This window comes from Alexandromys fortis, unplaced genomic scaffold, assembly GCF_014885135.2.
Source record: "Alexandromys fortis isolate MF-2015 unplaced genomic scaffold, M_Fortis_MF-2015_v1.1 scaffold_38, whole genome shotgun sequence".
Classification (NCBI taxonomy): Eukaryota; Metazoa; Chordata; class Mammalia; order Rodentia; family Cricetidae; genus Alexandromys; species Alexandromys fortis.
In genome coordinates, this window is record NW_026067916.1 from 6,503,435 (window position 1) to 6,516,177 (window position 12,743).

Genomic DNA, 12,743 nt, shown 5'->3' on the forward strand with positions numbered 1-12,743 from the left:
CTTGTACATATAGAAAATCTTTCATTGGGTGCTTATTATGTAAACTTCTGTTTGATCCACATCTTCATAATAACTCTTGAGAGACATTGTTCATCACATCTTACACAATACTGAGGCCCAAGGTATAAGGGATTGGTTACAATAGACCCTTTTAATTCAAAGGTACTATAGTGATGGTCCTTTTCTTATAAACGGGAAACTCCTAAAAGCATAGCAATGATTTTTCCTCAGCTTCTTATACTTGATACTTACAGTTCTCTTATATATTTCCAACATGTTTGTAATAAGTTCCATTTCTTAGTTGACCTTTCCTTTGCTTAAAGTTTCCTAAATGGATTTAATACAAGCTAATGTTTTAAATTTGCTTGGCTGCCTATAATTTGGACTCACTGGCAATAGGATGTGTTTTAGTTTTTAAAATTAGAAAGAACAGTGAGGTAGCCTGTAAAAATAGATTTCTTTTAAGGAATCAAGTAGTTGTAGGAGTCACAGACAATGGCATCAAAAGGCCAAAGAATGTATGATGGTAGATCATGTGATCATGTAATCTAGAAGACAAAGAAAGGTGTAATAGGGTCCCATAAGTGGATATGGTTATGTTTATATATTTATAAACAGTTCTGTTTAGTATAAGTTTATATACTATATACGTAATACCTAAATACTGACCTATATCCCTCTGATGAACTCATTTTTGTTATTAGAATGTAGAGACATAGATAAAGCATGGAAATCTCTAACAAGCCTTTTTTTCCCCGGTGAGTTGGGAGTTAAAGAAGAGGCAAGATTCTCTCACAGGAGAGACAATGTTTAGTGGATTCACACAGAAACTTTTTAGAACGTGTGTTAAATATGTACTGGAAGAACATGGAAAACAAATTCGGGGCAGAATTTGGACTACTGCAGTGTTTTTATCCCATAGAGATGCTGCGAAAGAGAGAAAATGCAATAAGAGATTGTATTAAAATAAATGCTTATACTAAATGATTTAATATCTCTATGTTTTAGCCACTAAATATTACAAAGTTTTTATGTAGTATAGAAAAATAAATGGTCAAAAGAAATTAAAATGCCCCAGTAAAACAATCTAAACCATCTAGGAGGTTAAGTGATACTTGCTCTGCAGTCCCTCTATCTTGTTGACCTTGTAGTAGTCTTTTAACTAATGGCTTAGAACAAATAAAACCACTTGAACCATCATTCCATTCAAAAGGCATAAATACAATGTTGATCATTCTACTGTGTAGATAGCCAGGCTGATTCAGGACTTTCCCCGAGGCCCTAATACATGGAGACAAAACTTAGTTCCTTGCCTAAAACCAGAAACATGTTTAGCAAGGGGAGTGATGGTCTGTGGGCAAGACCTCAGAGAAGCTATGGTTTCCTAGATCCCTGAGAACTCAACTGCTCCTTCCTTGAAGGGCTGTGGTGTCAGTCACAAGTCCTTCAGCATTCAACTTGTGCCTCACTTAAGACATACTGTGCTACCTTTGTGCACCATTTCTTGATTAGCTTTCTGATGACTGAATAGCACTATATGATAACTTATGCTTATTATGTATGCTTTTCCTGGAAAGTGTCTATGCAATGCTGTACTCCTTAATAAAGTTGATAGAAATAAGACAAAGCTTGTTCATGATCCCTTGGCCTTTCCTTTCTCTCCTCCTCCTCCTCCTCCTCCTCCTCCTCCTCCTCCTCCTCCTCCTCCCCCCCCCCCTCCTCNTCTTCTTCTTCTTCTTCTTCTTCCTTTTTGGTCTCCTGGTTCTTCCTCTCAGGAACATATCGCCGAAGAAGGACCTCAAGGTTCTGTTACTAGGCCATGACAACATATGAATGTATCTCACTGGACCATTTTCTTTCACAAGTAATTTCATTCCTTTATTGTTTTTATTGTTTAGGCATGTGCCATCTTGGAATAAAATCAATGTACTGATTACTATTACACTAATGTGAGGGTGTGTGTGTGTGTGTGTGTGTGTATTGACTCCTTTGTATTTCTTAGTATCATGATTAGTAAGGACTGACTGCCATTGAAGTAGAACATCAGATTACCATACACCAATAGTGTCCACTTTGAAGGACTCACATTAATTCCCATTGTCTTGCTTTGTTTCCTTTCAGAAATGATGGACTCCAACAACGTGATCACTTTCAATGGCTTGGCCAACAGCTCCAGTTACCACACTTTTCTTTTGGATGAGGAGAGGAGTAGGCTGTATGTTGGAGCGAAGGATCATATATTTTCATTCAACTTGGTGAATATTAAAGATTTTCAAAAGGTATTTTATTCTAATATATTATATATATATTTTCCAATTATTTTTGAACACTGAAATTTTTATGACATTCTCCAGTAGCATCAGGACAACTTACAGAACTAAATTTTAAAAGGATTTTTTCCCCAGACATATATGAAATGAATGATAACAACATGCAAATAGGTGTAGTAAGCCATAATATCAACAAAGAAGAAATCATAGTACTTTGAATGGCCACTATTAAAAATAAACTTTAGTTTATTCTTCTTTCATTATTTATTTCTCCAGCCAAAAATAAAGTACCATCATCTCTGTTCTATCATGTAACATGTATCTGTATGTAAAAGGGAGGAGGAGTCATGACAAATTGCATGGCTCTTAATGCCACAATATGGACAATTGTTCTTCTAAAATGAGATTTGCAACCCCTCATCTAAAAAATCATATTTCAAGGCATTGGCATCAGATTTCTGCAAGCTTGGTTATTTAGACATAAGGAGGGTGCTATTTTTAGCTATATTCTTTTTAAATTTCTGGCTCATTTCAATAATGACCTATATGAATTTTAGAACAAATACAGATTGACAAAGTAAACAGAATTGTTCTGCTGTGTTTGCATGCTATACCATAGTCACCCAAATTTCCTTAGCTTTCCAGCCTTAATCCCGTGAGATACAAAGCCTTTCTATAGCAGCTTCTTGAATTCACAGAGATCCACCTGTTCTGCCTCCAAAGTGCTGGAATTAAAGGCGTGTGCCACCACTGCCTGGCCTTAATATTACTTTAAATCTGTCATTTTCACGTTTTTATTACCTAACCACAAAAGTTTATATATATATATATAGCATAAATTTCTTTTATACATTTTGTTTATTCATACAAAATTACAGTTCAAATACAGTAAAATTGTGATGCTAAAACATAACCAGGGTACTTCTATTTCTGATTTTTGAAACAGAGTGTCTTTTAAATATCATCATAATAGCAATGAAATGATAAAATGTTTTTTCAAAGATTTCTAAAATGGTCACAAAATGAGGAGAATTTTGGTGCAGATATTCTATCCAAAGGCATCATTCTTTGTGAAAAGAATTAGAGACCTAGAACATCTGGAATTTCAACTTTTTAAATTATCAGGATAGCTTTTGTCATTTTGTAAACTTCATTTTCAGATATTGAAACAGATAGGTATTAGATGATAGATATTAGATTAGCCAGATAGATGATACATTAGATAGGTATATAGATAGATAGATACAGACAGATGATAAATGATAGAAAATATGTGATTTTTCTGATTATATAAATCATGTATATAACATTTTCCTTTAGATATGTCATAAATTTTACTAATGAAATAAATCGTCTAAAATTTAAAAGAACCAATTCATCAAATCAAATCCCTATAATTTTATAAGTGAGACAAATTCAAGAGACATATATTCATATAGCATGGGTCCAAGTTATCACAGGCCATAAACTTTTCAACACACACATAATAGTATCTTCTGTTGGTTAGACTGTTACTAACAATAATTGATTCAATGAATAAATAAAAAATTAAAGATCCTGAATATTGTCATATTATTATTGTTACAGGTTTTGCCCTTGAATTTCAAGTTCTAAAATGGAATATCTGCTTCAAAGATTAAGACATCTCATTAATAAAACAATAATTATTAATTATATCACCTTATTTAAAAGAGTGAACTCAATTTTAGCTGACTATTTTTTGCCATGTTTAAATGATCACTAAAACATTCCAAATATAAATAATAATATGATGAGATCTTTAGGACATTCTATGATATTTATGCATTTAGGACATGCTGTGTTATGTCCTAAATAGTTCATGACCTTGCAGCAGTAAAATTAAATGTGTTAACTTAAAGGTGACCACTGAGCCAACCACTCTTTGGGGAAAAAATGCATTATTGAGTTTTGAGGAATCAGAGAAGGAACACATTTCTGAAAATTATGAATATAATCCATTTAGTCTAAATGATTAATATGAACATGAATAAGGAGGGTAGAAATATTAATGATATAGAGTTCTTGCCTAGTATGCACGGGTCTCTGCATTTCATTCTCAGAATCATTGAAAAAAGTATAGAATCATTGTAAAGAACAAATATATGGATGGTAAACATCTCATCCAAAAAAGAAAGTGTTTGATGGGCAACCATGATGACCAGCATTTCATCACCCGTGTCCACATAAAGAATCAGGGTCAAAGAGCATTCCTGTATCTCTCGTTTTTAAGAGACCAAGACAAGAGGATTCTATTAACTTGCTTAGTTAGTCTAGGCAAATCTATGAGTTCATGGTTCATAGACCCACCCTGAAAATAAGATGGAGAGCAATTAAGAAACATTCGCAATCTTGACTTCTGGTGTCCATACATCAACATCACACCTTCACATGAACACACCTTAAATAACAGAGTAGAAAACTAAGACATGGGAAGCAAGCTATTTTTGAAGAAAAGAAAAAATGAAATGTAATATAAATATAAAATTTATTTTATTAGTATGGAACAGAAAGAAAAAAACACAAAATAAGCTTTAAAATACCTTAGCATATATGTAAATAGTTTTAAAACACCTTATATCTATAGTATATATATACATAAATATAAATAAAATCTATAATTTTTGCACAACTTAGCTAGAAGTTCATTGTGACAGTCTATAAATCTTAGTTTACTGTAGGATACAGTAACATTATATTTTTTTTCTCATCCACTGTGAACTTTAAATTTAAAAGAAACTCTTCCTGACCTCAGCCACCAACCTGAAAGCAGCTGTGTCGTAAGACTGCACTGCCACCTCTAGAATGTCAAGATTCAGAGTGATGTTCTGGCTGGTAAAGATGATAAACGTACTATTTTTAAATGTTTGCACTGTGTGACTGCATTATGCGGAACACGTTTGATGTCAATTATAGTTTAGACACAAAGACACATAGGGACAGAAATTCATCTAAAAGAGAATACATACATTAAGAATTTGTTGCTAAAAAAAAATGATGGCACCGCCACTATCCTCTTAAACATCATTTTTGTGCCACGAACTTAGAATATATTTCTCAAGGTGCCGCGTTATTTCAGTGACTCCTGCGTCCTTGTTTACAACTCTGCCGCATTTGGTGTTCCAGTTCCTGGGGTGAAAATCTCAAACTTTGCCGGAGCTTGTGACCATTCGCAGTGAATTATCTCGAGGCGTCAGATGAGTGGTGATCAATCATCCTGAGGCTGAAAGCTTTCCCGCACGCATAAATAATAAACGGCTACTGACCCGGGATTTTTATTTAATGCATGACATCCCCCCCTGGAATGAGCAAATATTACTTGAAGAGAAAACGGAGGGAAGAGGAATAAATTCTTCTGCCCAGTACAGATAAGAAAGACCCAGCGAAATTGTTCTTGAAATTTGTAAATTTTTATACAAAAGTTTGGATGACAATATTGGTATTGCTATTATAGAGAAGATATATTCTACTGCATAGAACCTCCAGTAACACTTATTGTGAGCAGATTAGCAAGAAGAAGAATTAACACACACACAAGAACACTTAACTAGGTTAGGTTTTGAGTGACTTCTATTATTTTGTTTTAGCAAGACACTGTCTTGCCACGTAGTCCTGGTTTCCTGTGCTTACTATGCACCTGTAACTTTGTCTGGCCTGACTCACTCTGTATATGTATCCTAATCAAGCCCTAAACTCACTTTTATGTGTAGGCTTTGTATATGTACTGAATATATACATATATACATATATACATATACACACATATATACACAGTGCTACCTGTGTATAGTAATATATAATGATATATATATATATATATCATATCATATCTCAGGTAGCACTGAGAGGCCCAATTCACTATGTAAATGAAACTCTGGCTGGCTGGCCTGGTTTACTATGGATACGTAAGCCTGACTTATTCTACTCACTATGTATATGTAGAGTAGCCTGGCCTTGAACTGAAGATATATGAAACCCAGGCAAGACTTTTTGGCTCAGCATCCCAAGTACTAGGATTATAACTAAGGAACACTATGCCCAGTCAAAGAAGCTGTTTTTTAGAGCTACAGTTTTTCTTTGTTTCCACTTATATATTCTCAAAACAGAGGTTGTTATTCTTAAATATTCTTTATTTTCAAGTGGAGAGAGAGAGAGAGAGAGAGAGAGAGAGAGAGAGAGAGCAAAAGAGAAAAATTACACTGCAAGCTGTGTTTTCCAAACATTTCAGGTCTCACCTTAGCATGCCATTCTGGAATTTGGTTCAGAGAGATAGTTGCAGAGTTTCCTAGTAGTAAATTTTGAGAACCACTACTTCATGAAAATATTAAGAAATTTGGAAGAGCATGAGGAAGTTCTCTGCCAATATTCACCTAGGTCCTCATATTTTCCAGTCGGACCTTTCTTTTCCACCCAGGGCAGCAGCTCTTGCCACACTACAATCTTGCTTCTATCGATCACATTAATTGATTTCCAACTCTAATTCCATACGGAGCCAAAAATAGTGGATAGATGAAGAATGCATGACTTCAGTACGCAGAAACTCCTTAGCTATTGTTCAAAGGAAGAAAGAAATGTTGAGCTATTCCTCCATATAGTATTCACTTCCCTCTTGTCCCAAACAAATACAAAAAAAGATTATAGAATAAGACAAATTTACTTGGCCTAAAAAAATGATTCTTCTCTGTCCTTAGATCGTGTGGCCAGTGTCTTATACCAGAAGAGATGAATGCAAATGGGCTGGCAAAGATATACAGGTAAGCATTAATCTGCTAAATTACTGGGATAATTTCTTAAGTAATATATGATTATATGATCTCTTCTTTTTTTTGAAGATCAGCCTTTACTTTGTACTTAGCTTCTGGATGAATAAATGGTATTGTTCTATTATGTGAACATACACAGCTTTATACAAAGAAAATAAGATTTAAAAATATAATTTTAGTAGTGATTTACATATGAGGGGATTAGCTACCAAACTGTGATATTGTATCATACAAATTTATAGTAATTATCGAATGATTTGTACAGGTAGAGTTGAATGTGTCAGTTGATAGCAATCATACTTGTTCCTCTTGACTGATGGCTTTTTTCCTGTGTCGGCATTATAAAATTACCTTTTTTTTTTTTTCATTTTGCACATTACATTCTGTTTTTCTTTCATTTTTTTATGTTACTTTTTGTTGCTTGTCTTTCACTCCTTCCTTTTATTTTCCAAATAAATATTTAAAAATGACTATGCAGCTTACAGTATCCTAGATACTGTGGAATCAAACATTATTATGTTATGCTAGAAGGGTTTTACCCTTTATCGTTAGGTAAGTTTCCTTTACCTAAGGCTATTTCTTCTTTAGGTAAACTGTTAATAAATTTAAGTTGACAATACGTTAGAAGTATAGCTTGAAATCTGAACAAACCATAAAAGTAGTTAAAATGCATCAATAAAAAGATTACCATAAGTTCATTATAAATTATGTATTCTATTTTGTGCTTTATCAATGTTTCAGAATAACTGAAACACAAGGAACTATCTAAAGGTCTTGTCTATTTTAAATACCAGCATGTAGAAAGAATTCATGCTGCCTGTTTCCTAAGACACGCATCTGTGGGTAAGCAGTTATTACAAACGACAATCTGCTTGCCAGCCCTTCCTAAAATATAGAGGAAGGATTTGCATTCACTGGTAAATCAGTGAATTCCTTGTCCCCTGCTGGAGGAAGATGGATTGAGGAACAAAAGGCACAGAAATCACCATCCTTGATGTATCTGTTTATTAACAGACACTGGAAGTCTGTCGTTGCAAATTACCTGCCAAATACAGACAGTATACGGAAAAATTAATTGTGAAACTATTTAGAGGTGCCAAGGCCTACTCAGTTGGATTTGTAGATGGGAAGAGAAATCAGAGTTCAGTCAGAATACATGGACAAGTAGAGATTTACAGTCAGGAAGTAGGATGAGCGTTGGAGTGGGTTGCTGGGATGAAACTCCTAGATTAAAGGGAATTCTCAGGAATGAGTTTACAGGATTCTTTCGGAGGACAAACCAGAGTGATAAACACACAGGGTTAAGCGGTAGTGAAGCAGATGAGATATTAGGGACCAAGGATGTTTCATTAAACTTTCTAGCGGGATTTTTGCTAAAACTAAACTATATAGAGATACAGAAAGAAATCTTGAGTGGACTCTTCAGAGAAATCTGGACGGAGTTAGATCAGAAGTCAGAGTCTGCTAATTATAAACCACAATATCCTATTTACTAGACCAGCAAATAAATTCAGAGTAGTCATTCGAAACCAATTCATTCCATTTTTTTTCTAACATTTTAAGTTTTATGTAATAAATTAAATTTTAAAATGATTTTTCTGACCTGAGAAAATGAATTGGTTGCTAAGGTGTCTACGACACAAGCAAGGGACAACAGAGATTGGATCCTGGTGGCACAAAACAAAAGCCAAAGTGGCAGAGCACTCCCAGAATCCTGGCTTGCAGTGGGTAAAGAAAGACAGATACATAAAACTCATTGGACATCTGGCTTCTGAGATCAGGTTCAGTGTGAGACCCAATGTCAAATAACGAAGGGAGAGACCAATGAGACCCTGATGTGGACCACGGTCCTTCCTTTGTACAAGTACCAGCATGTGAGCATATCTCCATACACAGGTGCTCCTGTGCACATAACAATCACTCTCAATGCACACCAACACATGATCAAATCTCCATACACAGGTGCTCCTGTGCACATAACAATCACTCTCAATGCACACCAACACATGATCAAATCTCCATACACAGGTGCTCCTGGGCACAATAACAAATACTCTCAATACACACCAACACGTGAGCATATCTCCACACACAGGTGTGCAGGTGCACAATAACAAACACTGTCAATACACACCAACAGCACAAGGATGACAACAAGAGTGGGGATAGCCTTGATATCGATAGAAAAATCTGACGCGGAATTCTTCCACCAAGCAGAGCTGACCACCACTAGTGCTGTGGCTAGCGTCACTCCCCTCTGGACTCATGGAGACATTAACTCCAGGAACAAACAGTTTGCAGTGAAAAGAGCACAGGTGGAGTTCCTATGAAAATGAGACATGATTTATTAGTAAATTAATGCTGAATATGGAACAAAAGTGGTATCTTCTTGTTATTGTTATATGTAATGGAGTTCTATACAGTGAGTGAAAACTTTGATGTAGTCTTCTTATGGTCTGGACCACAGTAGCGGTCTACGGTTATCAAATTGTTTCTGTCAGAACAGTGACGCTAATAATATTTGTCTGACAAGTTACCTAAATTTTATACTAAATGCAATTACAAAGTATTGAGTAGATTCGGCTACTCAATGAATGAATCAGTATATTCGATTCTCATGGTGGAAGAATATTCTATTGAACTTTTATAAGGTTTCCAAAGTAATTCATCTCAACATGTCCTCCCCTCTCTTGTTCTCTCTCTCTCCTCTCTCCCTCCCTCTCTTTTTCCTCCCTCCCTCCTAACATCTGAAATTTGACTTCTTGCTCACATGCAATTATTTCAGCTACTACAAAAATCAAAAATCGCACATCCTTGCAGTGTCCTGATGCATAATATAATCTTAAATTCAGAAGTGCATCTGTAGGAGACCAACCTCGGACTTTCAAAGTTCATTACAAATGTTTGCGGATCTTATAGAGTGATATAAACAATGAATAGTTGGACTTTGCCATTTCTAGGCACACTGAGGTCCACCCATTCTCTATAGTTAACAAGTTCAAAGTAGGGACTTGGGTCTAACTGACACTAGAAAGGTCAGTGAATCGCAGCAGCATACTGAGTATGCACCTTCACATTTTTAGATGCTTTAGTAAGGCAATTTCTTGGGAATTCTTAATTCTCCCCAGTTATTTTTACTTAATGAAATAAAAACACGATGATTTTATTTCAATGAGATGTTTTTATTGTAGTTCTGCTTAACATTAAAATATGTTCCACACTGTTCTGATTAATGCGCCTGGCTGTTTAATACTGACTTTCCTTGTCTAGATATTAAAAGTACACTTATGCAAAGAGAATCTTTTTAAATTGATTTTATTCATCATTCAGCGTCATTTAGGCAATATCTCAATGTATATATTGCTTATCGGATGCACTATTTTCATTATTTTTAGACTTGAATTTACATAGCCGTTCCCCAATCTTTTTCTTTACATATGATTTTGAGATAAAGAATAGATGACTTGCTAAGATTTGCAACATTTTCCTCTTGACAAACATAAGCAAAGACCATTATTATTCTAAGAACTAATATAAATAACTAATCTGAAAGAAAGATTGAGAGGAAAGAGTATATTTCATTCAACACCTGATTTGTCCAGGAACCATTGGGCAGTTTCGTGGAAATTCTGTACTGTATCTTGAGGAATAGCAGTCAGTGGGGATTTGCGGACAGTAATTCTTTTCAAAGTGCTCTCGCAAGGCTGGAAACCACAAGGGTGAAGCCTGTGGGCATGGAGCCATCAGGACCTCGAGATAGAATGGGAATCACAATAAAAATTGACCTTCACATTTACAAAAATAGTAAACTATAATTTCCTTGTGTGTGCTTTGTGGTTTCTAAAATGTGGGCCACTCTTTCCTCTCTGGTTGCTGCCACAAGTCCCTTGGAAATAAAACATCTTGAAACAAACCATCTTGGAAAAGTACTGTCTTCTCAGTCTTCAGTTCAGTGTGGAATGCAGGAGGAAAAAGTCAAACAAAAAAGTTGGTAATATTATACACCTTGAGAATATAGCATTCTAAAAGTGGCCAAAAGAATATTTGATTTCTGCCTGAAATTGTATCATCACGCATAAGTAACCACACGCTATTGCACTGAGCTGGCATAGCTTCTGCTTCTGCCTCTGGATATAGCCTCAGATGGAAATGTAGCCATATCCCTACTCTCCTGTGCCTTTGGGAAGATTCAACCCCATTTCTCTGCTACAATTCACAACGCACATATATTAACAGCAACTATTGCACAGAGTGAAGGCTTTGGTAAAGAAGCAACCAGTCTTCTCTACTTCTCTCTCTCTCTCTCTCTCTCTCTCTCTCTCTCTCTCTCTCTCTCTCTCTCTCTCNCTCTCTCTCTCTCCTCTCTCTCTCTCTTCTCTCTCTCTCTTCTCTCTCTCTCTTTCTCTCTCTCTCTCTCACACACACACACAGACACTCACACACACACACAGGCATACACAAGCACGCGCACACACACACACAAACACATACACACTCACCCATTTGGGTAAGTTGTCATTCATGCGTTAGCAAATGACACTTCTTACAACATTAATCTGAGCTTAAGGTTCTTCTTTTACAGAAGCGAATAGCGCTTATAAAACGTGCCGTTCTGTTATTACACCTCTTTCCCTGAAGTGCCAGGCCTAAACTAGAACATATCTGCAATATTTTCAGTAGAGGTATAACACAATCATAACCTTTACTATAACTATTTTTGGAGAGATGATAAAATATCTAATATATTTGGCATTCGAACAGTAAACTAATGAGAAAAATAAAACATGATCTGTGCCTGTTGACTTCTGCATTCTACTCTCATTTAATTGCCAAGGCGTTAAAGGCAATGTGTTATCCACACTATGTTTCTCTGAGTGGCTTAACTTTCTTGACCATACTTTGCAAATGCAAACTGAATTTGTGCTAAGCTGGTGAAAGAATCTGTTTTGAATCAATAGCTCTCTGAATCCTCTTTGTTTATCCTACTAACCCATCTCTCTTTGCACTGTTTCAATAAAACCAAATGGCAACCGTATGACTGCTAGAAATATTTTGAACATCATTGGAAATCAAAATTTCAACCATCTGAGTGGGAACCAAAAGGAGCAGATTCTCGGAATTCTTTCCCAGATACAATTCAGAGAGTAGCACCGTGCACCTGGACCACGGGCTGCAGATTTTGGGAGCTTCTTTTCCCTTTCTTAACTGTAATGAGAATTTGCAGCTATAGTGCAGAATAGCAATGTCAAAGTGACTCAGCTGGTAGGACCTAAAAAGTATTAATTTTTGACAAATAACACAGTTGAAGTCTTACTTGTAACATACATGTTGGAGGTTATATGCCAAAATGCCCACTTTTGCTTAATATTTTGAAGTTTGGAGGCTTGCTAAAATTTTGCCAGTGGGATACAGTTTTTTTTTTTATTTTGAAGACTGCAAAAATTATAAGAGCTGATTAAATATCAAAACATCTGTGTATATTTGTCTCACATTTTCATCTGAGTGATAGCCTTGATTGCCTATGTCACAGGTTGTTTTCAACTGTGATTTTGGAGTAAAGAGCCTTGGAAAATTAATTACCCCCACAGAAGCCAGTGATTGGTTTCAAAGAGCCTTGAGAGATAAGAGTAGCTTCCTTCTCCAGAGTTAGGCACTAGAAGCCTTAGTGACTAGACAAGAAGTGTACTGTAGG

The 12,743-nt window shown here is 35.6% G+C and overlaps 1 protein-coding gene across 3 annotated transcripts in view; it reads left to right on the forward strand.

Moving 5' to 3' along the window:
* Sema3a (semaphorin 3A) overlaps positions 1-12,743 on the forward strand; it is a 350,207-nt gene that overhangs the window by 199,051 nt on the left and 138,413 nt on the right. For all 3 annotated transcript variants that reach the window (XM_050139692.1, XM_050139693.1, XM_050139691.1), the window contains 2 exons: positions 2,122-2,279; positions 6,980-7,042. In XM_050139692.1, coding sequence (XP_049995649.1) covers positions 2,122-2,279; positions 6,980-7,042 — 221 coding nt within the window. The remainder of the gene's footprint in view (positions 1-2,121; positions 2,280-6,979; positions 7,043-12,743) is intronic.